This window comes from Myotis nattereri, assembly GCF_964212035.1.
Source record: "Myotis nattereri genome assembly, chromosome: 12".
In the NCBI taxonomy this organism is placed as follows: domain Eukaryota; kingdom Metazoa; phylum Chordata; class Mammalia; order Chiroptera; family Vespertilionidae; genus Myotis; species Myotis nattereri.
Window position 1 is genome coordinate 60,603,601 of NC_138087.1, and position 16,894 is coordinate 60,620,494.

The window sequence follows — 16,894 nt, forward strand, 5'->3', positions numbered from 1 at the left end:
TAACATGTTTACCCTTTCAAGTAATCAGTCTATTAGGCTATTTATAATTTTTAAATGATTTATATAAATATTTTGTGCATGCTTTAAGATAAAACACAGGTGCTTCATATTTTTATTGTTAATTTCCATTATGTTTGTTAATCATTTATTGCTAATATAAGGAAACCTACTGATTTTTCCATTGATCTTACATCCAGAATTTTACTAATTTTTTCTCATTAGGTTTATAAATTTTTCAGTCTCCTTTTATTGCTACTTCTGCCATTTCTTATCTTGTGATTTTGAACAGGTTTACTTATGTTAAATAGTAGCTGTAAGAATGGGCATCCTTATTATAGATCTTAATGAAAACGTATAAACTGTCTTAATTATTACTAAATAATAAGTTGCTACTGGTTTTTGGTATATGGTTTCCTTTTAAGATTAAGAAGTTACCTTTTATTTCTAAACTTCAAATAGTTTATATGAAAATTGTGAATTGACTTTCACCAAATTTATTTCTTGCATCTCACAAAATAATTGCTTTTTATTTTCTTCAGTCTACTCATGTTATGATTTACTGGTGATATTTAGCAAATATTTAAGAAAGGCTAATAAGAAAAATCCATATGCATACAATAATAGTTCTTAATTCCTTGGATTCGTATGCATAAAAATCACTTAGAAATATATATGGCATAGACTAATCAATACACATATTACTATTTTATTTGATAATAAAATTATTAAAATGCAGATTATCAATATTACTCCTCACTTACTGCATTTGTGTCCAAACTACGCCCCTTGGAAACCAAATTGAGAGAGGAAGAGTGAATAAGGTACTAAAAGATAGTGCTTTTTCCTTCCCTGCAAAGCAGTGTAACTTTGACCAGAGAAATTGTCCTTTTAATTTGTTTCCTATATTATGCTTCCATATAAATTTTATTTGATAAAAAATAATGTTTGCATGTCACTGACTTAATTAAATGTATACATTTTTAATAAAAGTAGTTATTACAGTTGATCCCTAAGTTATAGTTCTTACATAAAGTAAAAATAAACAAGTGTAGCCTACAATACACAACATTACATCACTCTATTCATTATTAAATTGACTTTGTAAATACTTTCAATTCATTTCTATTAAAAAACATTTATGTATGTATGTATGTATGTATGTATGTATTTGAACACAAAATTCCTCATCAAATTGAAGTAGATACTGAAGTAATATAAATATATGTCATTTCAATAAGGCACCTGTCCTCAATGAGACTGTATGCATATATGTAATGACTGCTTATACCAACAGCACAACATACTGAGCTCTAGAAAGTGACTTAACCACACAGCACTGCATTATGATTTTGATGGGCCTACGGCACTTTGCCTTTATGGGCTCTTTCTTCTATGCAATAATATTACACTTTATATCTGCATTGGCACAAAGATAAATATATGGATACTATGTATTAAAACTTAAAAATTCATTGCTTTATTCAGATTTTAAAAGAAATCAAAATATTTTCATGGTCTCCTAACAGGATGGTAGGTCTACTGTGCCTGGAGGATGCCAGCCTTGTAGCCTTGGGTCAAGCATTCAAATACATACAGGATCTGTCAGACAATATTAATTTTTGAAATCAACTCAGAATAACATGTTAATTGACAACTAATAGTCATCTCCAGTGACAAACGTAAGAGAGAAAGGAGAGTATTCTTGTAGAATGGGGAACATGCTTCAAATCCAGTGCATCAGGTGTAACTGAGCAGGATGATGGAAATGGGTTCTATGTTCTCAGTATTATCATTTATTTTACAATTTTTGTTCCGGAGTTATACTGTTGCATCCAAATACAGAACTACATACAGTAACTGAATATGTTTCTTAAAGGAGGAGCGCTTACCTACAATGTTTTAACAAATTTCTGTTCTATCATCCAGAGAGTCTTTTGGAGAAATGGTATACATGATATGGAAAGGACCAATTACCCCATATTGACAGAATTTGTCCTGGTTGGACTTTCTGCCCACCCAAAGCTCCAGACAGTTTTCTTTTTGCTAGTTTTGTGGATGTACCTGATGATCCTGCTGGGAAATGGAGTTATCATCTCAGTAATCATCTATGATTCTCACTTGCACACCCCCATGTATTTCTTCCTCTGTAATCTTTCCTTCCTGGACATTTGCTACACAAGCTCCTCTGCCCCACTAATTCTTGACAGCTTTCTGACAGTAAGGAAACGTGTCTCATTCTCTGGGTGCATGGTGCAAATGTTTCTCTCCTTTGCCATGGCGACAACAGAGTGTATGCTTCTGGGCGTGATGGCACTTGATCGCTATGTGGCCATCTGCTACCCACTGAGATACCCTGTCATCATGAGCAAAGGTGCCTACATGCTCATGGCAGCTTGGTCCTGGGTCTCTGGGCTCGTGGACTCAGTGGTGCAGACATCTCTCACAATGCAATTACCATTCTGTGCTAACAATGTCATTAACCATTTTGTCTGTGAAATTCTGGCTATCCTGAAACTGGCCTGTGCTGATATTTCAATCAATGTGATCAGCATGGGAGGGTCAAATTTGATTTTTCTGGTTATTCCATTGCTAGTAATTTCCCTTTCTTACATTTTTATTGTTGCTGCTATTCTGAGGATCCCTTCCACTGAAGGAAAATATAAGGCCTTCTCCACCTGTTCAGCCCACCTGACAGTGGTGATTATAGTCTATGGAACCATTTTCTTCATGTATGCAAAGGCCAAGTCTAAAGAGTCTGTTGGTACAGATAATCAAGACATCATTGAGGCCCTCATCTCCCTCTTCTATGGAGTGATGACTCCCATGCTCAATCCTCTCATCTACAGTCTTCGGAACAAAGATGTAAAGGCTGCTGTGAAGAACATGCTGGGAAGGAAAAACGTCTCTGATGGACTATAGATGAATACTGATTTATACTATGTGACTCGCCATTCAAAGCTGTGGCAGACACAAAATGCAAATAGAGAAAATTACCATGTGAAAACGAATTTACTATCTCATTCAAAACCATACTATGAAAATATTTGGGGCCATGGCTGGGTAGCTCAGTTGGTTAGAGAATTGTCCAAATACACCAAGATTGTGGGTTTGATCTCTGGTCAAGGCACATAATAATCAATGAATGCACAAATAAGTAAAACAACAACGTTTCTCTCTCTCTCATACAATTTTAAAAAGCAGATCATTAAAAAATAATAAAATATTTTGATTTGGTTGCTGTGATTACTATCAGTATTTGTTCTAACTGCAGAAATAACACATACTTGTGGTTATAAAAAATACTATTACAGACAGACTATAAACTGCTTGTGATTATGGATGCCTTTGTTCTTTGCTTGTATTTTTTAGTTTCCTATATATGCACATGCTAACTTTAAAAAAAAATAAATGTTACTTTAAAAAATAACATTATGGGAATGCAAAATGGTGAAAATCTCTTAGGAAGCCCCAGCAAAACATAATTATTCTTAAACCTTCAGAAAACTATAAAGGCAAAAAGTGTTCTAAAAAGAAATTTATAAACTAAAGTACATTATTAATTATTCAAGTGATTATTAATCAGCACATGATATATATACTCATTTTTTATATATATGCATTTTTAATTTGTTCATTTATTTACTATTTCTGTCTACCACACATATAAGCTTTCTGAGAGTAGGAACTTATCTGTTTATTACCCTACATTGCAAAGGCCTAGAATAGAACATGACATATAATAGATGCTCAATAAATATTTTTCAATAACTAAATGAATCACATCATCTATAAAACTAGAAATGTATTTATGTCATATTCGAGGTAACAATAGTAATTCAAAAAGAAATCTGATCAACCAGGTTGTAATGAAGACTTCTTTCCCACTCTGCATTGAATCACACAGCTCCTACGCAGTAGGAGAAATAGACAGAACTGATAACTGACAGAAACGGCGATAAGAGGATTAGAAATGGCTAAAGAGAGTCCAGTTGTTCAGTGAACTGAGGAGAGATAAGACAAAGATAACTCAAAACTGAGATGGTCATTATTGCTGAGTACAGCCCTGGGCGGGGGGGACGGGAGGAAAGCAATGCCATTGGAGGAACTGAGTCAGATCTCGCCCTTTGAGGAATCTATGAGAGTTTATGTTTAAAACACAAATCTGAAGTAAAAGTCTTTAACTACTTCTAAATTGTAAAAATAAGTCCATAATATCTTCCTTTCTTGTTAGAAGGTAATGTTTCTTCGTAAGATTAAATAAGTTAGTTCATGCATAGCACTAAAAATCACCTGAAACATACTAAATTTAAATAAATATTGACTGTTTTATTATTATTATTAGAGTTGGGTGTACTTTAATGGGTCATAAAGCTTTGAGTATGCACAAGGTTTTCATCCTTACTTTTTATGGAGTAATTTTGATGCTATTAAACTATTGTCTCTGAGTTTCAAATCCATTTTTCTATTCTCCGCTTTGAGTTGGGATTGGCACAGTAAAAACCACATTTCTCCTTCACTAGCTAGCTTCTGTTAAATTCTTCCAAAAGAGTTGCTAGAGAGAATGGAAAGTAGGTTGGATAAAGATAAGGGACCTCCCTATGTGCTTCTTTTCCTGTCAGCATCTGGCCAGCTGTGGTTCTTCGCCGTGACAATGGCAACTTCTGCGCTGCTTCCAGCATTGGTTTCAGTTTTCATTTCTTCTTTTCTATAACCCAGAAGCTACCAGTGCCACCTCCTCAGAGGTTTGAATATGTTTCTCAGCTTTACTTCTGGTTAATGAATAGCCTTTCAAGTCTTTAGCCTTGAATATCTTTAAAGAAATAAAACACGCAATTCTTTGCTTGAGAAATTTAGTGAATGAGATAAGAGTGTAAGCAATAGATTTGGCTGGGCTATCATTTTCAGGCACAACCAAATAACAGAAGTTAGTGGACAAGATATTTGTATTTCTTTTGCAGTTTCTTTCTTGTGTCTAAAATATAGATTATGAAAGCCTCTTTAATGTACTCTAAAATAACATAATAATCATCATATGAAAAAAAATTGAATAGTTATAGGAGACCCTAAAATATGTGTGAGAAGAAACAAACTTAGGACCTTGAGGAAAATATAAGTCTTTTCTTTCCTAATGCATATCTAGCACCTACCTATGTTCCATTCCTAGCACATAGTATGTTATTTCTATAAATATGTTAAATTGATGCGTAAGTAAATAAATGGATTAAAAACTTCAGAAGGGTATATTTAGTTTTCAAAATAATTTATCAAGATCATATCATTAGATCCTCATAACTGTGTAAGTAGCTAATATTTCCCCAACATTAGATAAAAGAAAACCTAGTTCCAAAAATATAGAAATATATGAAGTCACAAACAGGATATAAGAAGTCTTTGATTTGAACAAAACAACTGACAACTTTAGCAACCCAACTATTATGAAATATAAATTCTTCTAAAGCACATATAAAATATGCATAAAAATTGGTATTTTGTTAGGCAGAAAGCAAGAATCAACAAATTTTAGAGAGAGAGATAGAAAGATCTACAGTTGCCTCCCACACGCTCCCCAACCGGGGTGTCAAATCTACCAATTTTGGTGTAATGGACAATGCTCCAACCAACTGAGCCACACAGGCCAGGGCAAGAATCAGCAAATTTCAAAGAAATCATATTACATATTCTATATTCTTCCAATTAAATTAAAAGTTATTAATTTAAAAAACTCCATAACCTGAGATAACACTTCTAAATGACTAATGAGTAGCCATGATATTAAAAAAATATTTAACAACTTCTATGGCAAGTACTCCAATAAATCAGAATGAATGCCTGCCATAGTAATGTATGTCAGCTCGATTTCAGCTTTGCTTTATAGATCACAGAAAAAATTACAAAGAAAAATATTAAAATCTTATACAACCAGACCTGAGCTTGTACTCACTAGTACCACAATACTGGTTGTTTACAGTTAGTAGTCATGCTGGTTAATAGATAGCTCTGACTCAGTCTTTGTAAAAGGTATCTCCAATATCAATCCTGCTAGGAAATAAAAGATAATTGAATATGGTATATTAAAATTTAATAGATATAAAAAATCAGTTTTTGAGGGAAATTTTCATTTTTAGTATTTTATAGAAAACAGCTTCTTAATGAAGAGAGAATGAAGGAAACAAAAGGAAAAGGAAGAGAAAGGTAAGAAACTATAAAATTTGAAAGCAAAGCCAATACACAAGGCATTGTTGCTATATATTTACATCTTATTTTTATTAAATCTTCACAGTAATGTTGAAAAGTATATCTCCTTGCTCTTAATTTACAGGTGAAGAGAGTAAGACTCATAGAAGTTAAGATCATGCAGATTCTAAGTGGTAATGCTAGTTTTCAAAGCATGGTCTTGACTCTGAATATATTATTTCCTCTACTGCCTCCTAGTAAGAAGGAAAATACCTAAGTCCAGCTGCACCTGAATCAGGAAAATTTAAGATATTAGAAGGCAAGAAAGTTAATAGAGCCTAACTGAATTTAACCTCAGAATTTCTCCAAAGCTCTTAACTTTGGATATATAGGTGAATTCAGGAGACTATGACTGAAATCTCACCTCCACATCTATCTAACTAATCTATAGTCTATGCAAGTAATTTAACTTCTCTGAGCCTCAGATTTCTTATTTATAGTGAGGATTAAATATGCCAGCTCATTCATCTACTCTTGACAGCACTTCTCTCACTCTAAAGAAAGGGTCTTAGTTTGAAAAATCAAAGAGCCAGGGAAATAGGGAGAGTTCAACTACAACCACGGTTGCTCTGGTGATAGTGCAACTACATCTACCAGGCAGATATAGTCTAGCCATCATATGAAATGAAAATTTAAACACTAATGATGGAAATTCAATTTGATGCTGTAGATGGTGTGATTTTTGATGCAAATGTTATAGGTAATACCTCTTCAGGATATGAAGAAAGTACAGCAAGTATTACTGACTGTACTCTAAATTTTAAGGAAGAAAGGAGGAGGACCACTAAAAGGAGAAGCTAGTTTCAAGAGATAGAAAGAGAGGTATGGATTGGTGGATAGGTAGAGTCACCGAGATCACAGAAGAGAGAGCCTCAAGAAGCCTAAAAGGGAATATCCTAACTCTAAGAAAGGAAATTGGAGCTGTGACCACTGGCGATACCAGAGACATTAAAGTAGAGAAGAGGGATCAATTGGTTCAGGAATGACTCCTGAAGGGCAGGCTGGAGAGTCATCAGTGGTAGGCCAAAGCTGTCAGAGGATCAGTAGGACCGCAAACAAAAATAAAGGAACAATAATTTTACTGAGCCCCGATAGAAAATTTTCCATGACTATGTCTGGACAACACCCATGCATTTTCAGAGAAATGAGAAAAGAAAGGAAGGGCCCTCTTCCCTGTTGCAGGTCAATTAAAATGAAGCAAACACATCAGTGAGTAATGTTTTATGTAGCTCATGGAAGGGAATACATTCAACATCACTTAAGTTGCAGATATATTTAATCCTCATAAAACCCTGAAGATATATGTGATTTTCTACAGTAAGGAATGTGGAGTCCAAAAAAAGTTATACAAATTGCCGTGGGTCACACAGCAAGAAGTGGCACAATTAAACAGACTCCAAAATTCATACATTTCATATATATATATATCTCCTATAATAAAAGCATAATATGCAAATTGACCGAATGTAGGAACAACCAGTTGATATGATGTGCACTGACCACCAGGGGGCAGACACTCAATACAGGAGCTTCCCCCTGGTGGTCAGTGCACTCCCACAGGGGGAGCGCCACTCAGCCAGAAACCAGGCTCATGGCTGGAAAGCCCAGTGGCAGTGGCAGGAGCCTCTCCCACCTCGGCTGCAGATGGGTGGTAAGGAGCAAGGGGTCCTGGACTGCGAGAGCTCTGGACTGAGAGAGGGCTGTCTGACTGCCAGCTTAGGCCCGATCCCAGAAGGCGGACATCCCTTGAGGGGTCCCGGACTGTGAGAGGGCACAGGCCAGGCTGAGGTACGCACCCCCCTCCAGTGCACGAATCTAGTGCACCAGTCCTGTGTGTGTGTGTGTGTGTGTGTGTGTGTGTGTGTGTCTATTTTTTATTGCTAAAAGACCTTCCTATCCATCTCTTTGGCAAATAGACAAAGAATAATTTTCAGTTCTACATGACCTCTGATGGTGTAAAACACAATGGTTCCAAGGAGGCCAGTCAGCCTAGGAAGACATCATTTCTTTTCTACTTGTTACCTCATAACCTGTTAATCTCCTCCCACAGGAATATAAAACAGTAAGATATTTACATCTAAGCAGAGAACTACATCTCAGAGGGCTTCATTAAAAGTTGACTGACCTACTTTTCTCTGATACCAAGATACAAATAGGTTACATAGAGATAGGATCCCATGTGCTTGCAACTAAAGTCAAGCTTGTTAAAGTAAACTTGTAACTTTTTAACAACATTCCCCTCAACACGTTTTCTGGAGGGAATCTGGGGATGTTCCTAAGAGAGTCAATTCTCCTCCTTAGTCACAATTTCTATGAAAGAAAAGAATGTATGAGATCAGCCACAAGGAAATTCTAAAAGTGGAATCATTTTATTCTGTGAAGAGAAAGCAGTCCTCTATGCACTTGCCATCACCATGTCATTCATAAAATGTAATTAGATAGAGTAAAGAAGACATAGCCTAATGAAAACATTGCATAGAGGGGTTGATAAGCTGGTGGGAAAGGGAATAATATATAGCACATGCATTTTGTTTAGTTAAATAGAATTTAAAAGAGTAGCCACAGTCCTCCTGCCTCTATATTGCTTAACACTCAACTTGTTTTATTCAACTGGTTTTACTCAAGTGCATAGCCGTGCAGATATTTGAGTTTGTGACTCCTAGAAGACATAAAGTCATGCAGATGGTCCATTTTTGTTCTGGGAAATGAATTGAGGGCCCATATAATTAATGTTGTGATTTTTAAAAAATCATTACAGTCGTTTGGAAATAGAATGATCTAACTTTTAAAGTACAAAGTTATTTTTTCTCCAATATACATGTAAATCCAGGACAACATGGATAAGGACACCATAAAGGAGAATCCTGAGTAGGATTCCTACTGCCTAGAGGGAAGTTCAATCAGTAGTAAGATGTTTTTCTAACTCCGGATTTAAATAATCTATAATAACATTTAAATATGGTACAAGTCAAGTACTTAGGTCAGGGCCATCAAGATGATAAATGGCAAGTAAACAAAAATGGTAAACAAATAATCATATTAATCAGCACACATTTGAAATGCACCATTCATCACATCCATTCAGAATCACTGTGAAATAATTAAGACCCTCAAAGAGCAACCTGTTCTATCAGGGTTCTTTTGGAGAACAACAAATAAAGTCTTTGCTCATCTGCATCTAGATAATTAAACATTTATTACAGTAATTTTAATATACGGATGCCCAAGATTTCTAACAGTAGCTATATGATCAGATATCTATGAGATGGTTCAGTGAGAATATATCTGTACTGATTATAATACAAATGTGAGTAAGGGCACTAGGGCTGATCAAACCCCTTATCTTTTGTTGGAGATTTCTTATGATTGCTCAAATTTGCAATGCAATTTTAGAGGACTCAAATTTGAAATATGTCTCAAATAAATATGTCATTTTTAACATTACCTAGCACTCGTCGCAACTACAAATGTATCTATCTGTCCCTTTGGCATCTGGTAGCATTGGACGCAGACCTGTGTGGTGAGAAGGGAATCAGCCCATACTTACCTGCCAGTGCCTGTGTTCCTGTCGTACCTAGTTTTTCACCCACCCCCAAGCCACACAGAGTTCCAGGAATGTAGGATGAGCTACCTGAGCCCTGGCTGCAATCAAACACCCAAAGATGAGCATGGGAATGACAGCCCAATACGTGAAAGTATGAGCTCTGCTTCCTCCAAATATTTTCTACTTTGTTTTATAGGAAACTGTGAAACATATGAAAGTCAGAATACAGCATTTCCTCTCATCTTCAGAAAAAAGTCACTGTCTAGAAGTAAGTCCTTGTAAGATATCAAGTGGTGGTCATTGCCCAGCTTACTATAAATGTGCAACTGTGCCCTAAACAAGAGGTGGTATTCAAAAAATATTTAACAAATAAGGCATAGGCAACAACAAATTGTAACAGAAACGCAGCTGGAATAACATGTTATACCGTCAGCAGAGGGTGGTGGTTTGATCGGTATCACAGTTTAAGATGATCCATCCTGCTGCTGTCTGAAGACTAGACTGAAGGCAGGCAAGAGTGAAAGCTGAAAGGCCACCCGGAAGGCGTTGCTGAAATGCCATGGTAAGCAGGAGCTCATGACTTGTTGGAGCTGTACACTACTCAACTTTGTCTCCCGTGGCTTTTTGGTCTGCCAGCGTGCCTGCTGAGTTAAACTTACTTGAATGCATTTATCAGGAAAAATAAGCCTCCTCTAATTTAGATGGAATTATCTTAAATGACTTACCAAGGCTTTGTGTAATCAAATTCAGTAAGTTATATAATTTTATCTCATACGAGGAATCGGTATTTTCCCCAACTCATTAAGGAATAGATTATATTCTTTGGTGGCAGTGGTTCATTTTGATACTCTTTCTATTGGTTTTTATAGCTTCATATTGGAACACAATTACAGTGGGGCCTTGACTTACGAGTTTAATTCATTTCGTGATGGAGCTCATAACTCAAATTACTTGTATGTCAAATCACTGTGACGTTCGCTGCACCAACTAGCGGTGGGGTATCTGAAGCTGGCTCGTAACCCGAATTTTTTTGAGCTTGCAACTCAAAGCAAAAAATCGGCCGAGAGATGGCTCGTATCTCAAAAAAAAAACTCGTTAGTCGGGACACTCGTAAGTCTAGGCCCCACTGTACATCTATTTTATTTACCAACACCAAGTAAAAGTGATTCTTTATAGTATCAACAGTAGGCAAATTGTTCTCAGAATCACTGATTTGTAATCCTATCTAATAACTGACAAACATGGTAATTGACCATACCTTCGCTACGCCTCCCATAGGCTAATCAGCATGATATGCAAATTATCCGCCAACAAAGATGGCGGTTAATTTGTATACGTAGGCTCCAAGCAGCAAAGGGAAGACTGAAGGCGAGCCGGAGCAGCGAAGATGCAAGATTGAAGGCGTCTCCGGCCGGAGTGAAGGCCTGGGTCCCAGGTGCTGGAGGAAAACCTGTGCTGGCAGCCAGGAGAAGGGAAGGCCTATTGTATGAATCTCTTCGTGCAACAGGCCTCTAGTTAAATAATGTTAACCATCTTCTATGGAGGGCCTGTTAAATACCAAGAACCATGATAAGTACTCTTTACCACATAACAACCTTGTCAGCAATCTGTAAATACTTTAAAAGCTGTCACAAGAAAGGAACATATACTTATTTTTTCTTGTTTGAAAGGGAAAGATGAGTTGCATATAGAGTTGTATATATAAAGGCAATTCTAACAATGACAACTGTGCCCAAATAAGCTGTGTGGCCTCATTGGGTTTGGGACAGAAATAAGATTAATGTCAACCATACTTAGATGTTTGCTGTCATCTCATAAGGGTTATAACTAGATTAATTTAAAGATGATTTTCAGCTCTAAGATCCAATAATTTAGAATTTGACTATTTTACTAGCCCAATTGTATGCATATGCATTTAAGTATCTTCATCTCCACTCTAAGATGAAACAAAAAAAAATCAAGTCATAAAAGAAAAGTCCATTCATATATTTTTAAAATATTTTTATTGATTTCAGAGAGGAAGGGAAAGAGAAAGAGAGATAGAAGCATCAATGATGAGAGAGAATTATTGATCGACTGCCTCCCGCACCCCCCCCCCCCACCCGGTGGATCGAGACAGCAACCCAGGCATGTGCCCTGACTGGGAATCGAACCTGGGGCCCTTCAGTCCGCAGGCCGATGCTCTATCCATTGAGCCAAACCAGCCAGGGCAATATCTTTATGGATCATATGAAAATTAAAATAACATGTCAAAAGTAAGGAGGAAATCCACAAGTTGGAAAAGTACTTGCAAAAAAAATTGGAGCCCAGCCAGCATAGCTCAATGGTTGAGTGTCTGCCTATGAATCAGCAGGTCATAGTTCGATTCCTAGTCAGGGCACATGCCCGGGTTGCAAGCTTGATCCCCAGTGTGAGGCATGCAGGAGGGAGCCGATTAATAATTCTCTCTCATCCCTCTCCCTTTCCCTTCCTCTCTGAAATTAATAAAAAAAAATTTATAAAAATTTGGAGAGCAAAGTGTTAATCTATGAAGAGCTTAAGCAAATTAAAAGGAAAACTATCAAACTACCAAGAGATAGTTAAGCAAATAATGTGGATAGACAACAAAAGAGAAAATACAAGAAGCAAATAAACATGGACTGCCCTGGCTGGTTTGGCTCAGCAGATAGAGCCCTGGGTTCGATTCTGACAAGGGCACATGCCCAGTAAAGGAAGCGGCCAATGATTCTCTCTCATCATTGATGTTTCTATGTCTCTCTCCCTCTCCCTTCCTCTCTAAAATCAATAAAAATAAATAAAATAAAAAGCCCTACCTGGTTTTGCTCAGTGGATTGAGCATTGGCCTGTGGACTGAAGGGTCCTGGTTTTGATTCTGGTCAAGGGCACGTGAATTTATAGAAACAGAGAATAGATTTGTGGTTTCCAGGGGCTGGGGTTGCAGGGAGAGGGATGAGTGATGGTGGTCAGATGGTACAAACTTCTAGTTATAAGATTAATAAGGTCTGGAGACCTAATGTACAGCATGGTGACTATAGTTAATAATATATATTGCATACTAGGAAGTTGCTATGAGAACATCTATTTCATACCTAAAAAAAAAAAAAATTAAAAAGTTTCTATGAAAGTAGATTCTGAATGCTCTCACACAAAAAAGGCAACTATGTTGAGAGGATGCATATGTTAACTAACCTTACTGGTATTATGATAATCACTTTGCAGTATGTATATACATCAAATCATAACATTGTACACCTTACACTTATAAAATGTAATGTAAATTATTTCTCAATAAAGCTGGGGGGTGGCAAATTCTTGGGGAAGATTAACTTTTCTGAGAACTTTTGTACATATTCTGATACAAGACCTAACTTATTTTGAAGCCACAAATACATAGACATAGTCAATGAATACTACAAGAAGTGTATGGAAGTTATATAAATTTCCAATCACTGGGTTGTGTACCTGAAACTATACTGTACCTCAATTCTAACTGAAAAATTTAACAAAATATTATTTAAAAAAATACTTTCTTTACGTCAAAATAATTGGGTCTTTGGAATGTGCAGAAGTAGAGACTTTATCTCTAGAGAATCCTAAGTTTCTGACTCACAACCTTAGGGACTGAAGAACTTGGTAAAAATAAGTGCTAAGCTGACTTTCAAAAGAAGCTGAGTCTCTCTTGAGTAAGTATCAACTTCAGGGCAAATCATGTAAAACTAGAGTTGCATCGCTGACCTTTCTTTTTAATATGTCTTATTTCCTTGACACCCTCTTCAGAAGATTCAAGTTCACCTAACTATGGCTAATCTTTTCCATATGTATTTGTGTGTGTGTGTGTGTGTGTGTGTGTGTGTGTGTTTAGGAAGGAGGAGCAACCTTCTTTAAAATTGAGAATTTTCTGGTCTCATCTAAAAAATGCAAATGAAATTCAAATTCTTGGGGATTTTTTCTATTACTTTATAAAGTGGATGGTGTGGATGACTTATAAACCCAGTCACAAGGTAAGATAGAGAAGTTTTATTAAAATTATTTCAAAATAAAAATACCCTATTAATAAATACAAACATTTCTGAGTTTAGGCGATCCTTAATGGTAGGGTTTTAAAATATATATGTAAAGAAAAAAGTACAAAATCCCAGGCATCATCTCCAAGACCAGAATATTCTTTGAATTTTTTTTAAATCTCAAAGTAGTTCATGGAAGAGAAAGTTGCTTTCAATATTAACAGACCCTTATAAATAATGGGCTAATGACTACTATATTTGAGTATCCAATTCAATAAAATCTTAAGTAAAAATTATCTGCATCAAGACCCATAAACTACGCTCAATAAGCATTTGAGAAAATATGTAGTTAAAGGTGTTAATGGTAAAAAAAAAAAAAAAGGATTAGAAACAAAAAATATGTAACAGAGGGCAAAAGTAATCACACCTGTAAGTCTGAATCCCAGCTGGCCAAGGCTAAGAATATTAAAAATGATGGAGTTCTCATTTATTACTAATCAAATTCTGCTACCCTGGACCTTAATTCTCTCTACACTAGACATGAAAGGAATTTGGGGCATATTTTTCATTTGAATTTATTATTGTGAACAATATATTCATAAATGGAAGACAAGGTCTTCAATGTTTTCAAAAGGGGTAAATATATTTTGTGTGTATAACTATCATATGGATCCTTGTATTGTATTAAATTTTGTTTTATTATAAGTTTATAAATTAGTAAACATTGTGGTATAGTGGAAAAATGGGAGCTTGGGGATCATATAAATAAGGGTTTAAATTATAATTATAGTATTTGTCAACTATAAGTTATTTAAAATTGTACTTAACTTTTAAAAATCAAATTAGTTTCTTCACAGGTAAAATTTTAAGACAATATTTGAGCTACTTTGAAGGTTAAATAATAAAAATTATATGAAGTGCTTCATACTAGAACCTCACATGTCAATTATTCTTCTCTTTGTGAGCTAAAATAGTACATCTTTCCTTGTAGCATATTAAATAAAGATTAGAGCTTCCAAAATCTATAAATTGAGAGTTGGAAAATCCATTAATCTTTGTGTAGTATCATCACTAGTCTTAATTGATCTTTTTAGAAAAGTTGGCGAGGATAACAGAGAATTTAGAGTGCAGATGGTATGTATTTTTCATTGAAAAATCTTAGTACTTTAAAAACCAAATCTTAAGTAGCAAAGTCAATCTAAAAAAGCAAAAAAACACAAAACCAACAAAAAACAAAACAAAAAACAAACAAACAAAAAACAAGAAAGTTAGAGGCCCTTCTAGAAAGCTAGAGTTTGACTTCTGGCGTGGATAAGAAAAAAAGGTCACAAACTTTCGTAGGTCTATTATAACACTGAAATGGGGCCTGGATGAAGTCCCAGCATTAAACCACAGAATGGTGATTTCTCATAAAAGACTAGAGGTTGGGAGAGAGGATTGGAAGATGGCTAGGCAGGCCAGTTCAGCCTTTACAAATAAGAACTTCATCTCTTAGGGACAATTCTTTTCTTGGAATCAATGATCTGCAATCTCATTTTATAACATATGATTAAGTCAAGAGCTCAAGTTTTCTTGGTGTACCTCCTACAAACAATAAACACTGTTACCTGGAGGATTTTCAGGGTAGGGATTATAACTACTAAGTCCATCAGAAACAGTGTGTTCCTATCAATAACTGGACACCAGTATAACTCAAGCTCACTGTATTAGGTCTCTAGACACCTAAGACAATCAACATTTCTTACGCTATTTTAACATTTTGTCTGAGTTCATCTTCCTAACCTAATTGGATACCTGCTTCAGTGTTTTTCTCTTTTTTATTATTTTTTTATTTTATGCACATCTATTTTAGAATTTGGGTAATTCAGAAAAGCATAAAAAATATCTCTAAGATAACCATTAATGTTTTGGATATTTCTTTCTAATCTATCTAGGTTATCTTGCTTGAAGTTTTGGTTTTATAGAGAATGCTATAATTGTTATTTGTTTCTTAATCATTTTAACATAATTCAAGCATCATTTTTGTACTTATACAAATTCCTCACAAATGTTATATTAATAGGTGCATAATGATCCATCAAATAAATGTACTAAGATTTTCTAACAATTACTTTAGCATTAACCAAAAATAAAACCTGTTTAACAAAAATAATATCTAATAATGGCAAAGAACTAGAAAAAAATCAAATTATCTAATATACACATCTCATGGGAAGTAACTTACTAGAAACTATCAAAAATCTTAAAAATCTTCATTCCCTTGTTCCCAGAAATCCATTTTAGGGAAGTAAACATAAGTGGAGAAAATATTTCAGACAATGATATTCAACAGAGTGTTTGTCGATTGCTCCTTAAAAGTCACACTAGCATTATAAGAGTAATGAAAATAACTTCCTTTATACTGCCTAATACCCCTTTTCCCCCACTTGAAAGCATTAAAGCAGAATGGTGGTCTCTCTTATAAAGATTTGCAAGTGATTCTTTTCCAGCAACTATCTCAGGGCTGTTAGAATAGCAAATGCACGCCATAATTCTTTTCTGCAATTTCCAAATAGAAATTAACTTTTAGGAGATGTTTCTAAAAAAGAAGAGAGGGCATTTTATCTGATTCACATATTGTCTAAAAAATCTTCAGGACAGACCCAAAACAACTGATGTTCCTTCAAAGCTTCTACAAAAATTTTATTCCTAGATTCAGAGTAAGTTGACATCCGTATATACAGGCAATCAAATTCCAATCTTTTTGTTTTACGTTGCACACTAAGTATTTGATAAAAACTGATGAAGACAATGTTGATGATGAAGACAACAGTGGAATAATTAAAGTAACAGAGTAATGTAAATTTAGAAATGATGTTAGGATTATGCAGTCCTATCTTCTCATTATAATGTTGAAGAAAATAGGATTTTAATTTGCAAAACAATTTCTATTAGCTTTACAAATAGCTTTTCAATGTATTTTTTACTTAAAGGTGCCACTCTATTACAAAATATTAGTATATTACATTACATTACACTAGAGTTTATGGTGTGATAGAGTTTGCTATGCTTAACAATTCTTGGGTTTTCTTTTCTCTCTCATTGACTAGGAATATTACATTTTTTATAATTT

The 16,894-nt window shown here is 35.1% G+C and overlaps 1 protein-coding gene across 1 annotated transcript; it reads left to right on the plus strand.

Annotated features, from left to right (window-relative positions):
- Nucleotides 1-1,956: 1,956 nt before the first annotated feature.
- On the plus strand, nt 1,957-2,919 carry LOC308528217 (olfactory receptor 13C8; the record flags this gene model as incomplete). The annotated part of the gene is made up of 1 exon (XM_081103762.1): nt 1,957-2,919. One exon carries the CDS (start codon nt 1,957-1,959, stop codon nt 2,917-2,919), a length of 963 nt encoding a protein of 320 aa, XP_080959888.1.
- Between the last annotated feature and the right edge of the window lie 13,975 nt (nt 2,920-16,894).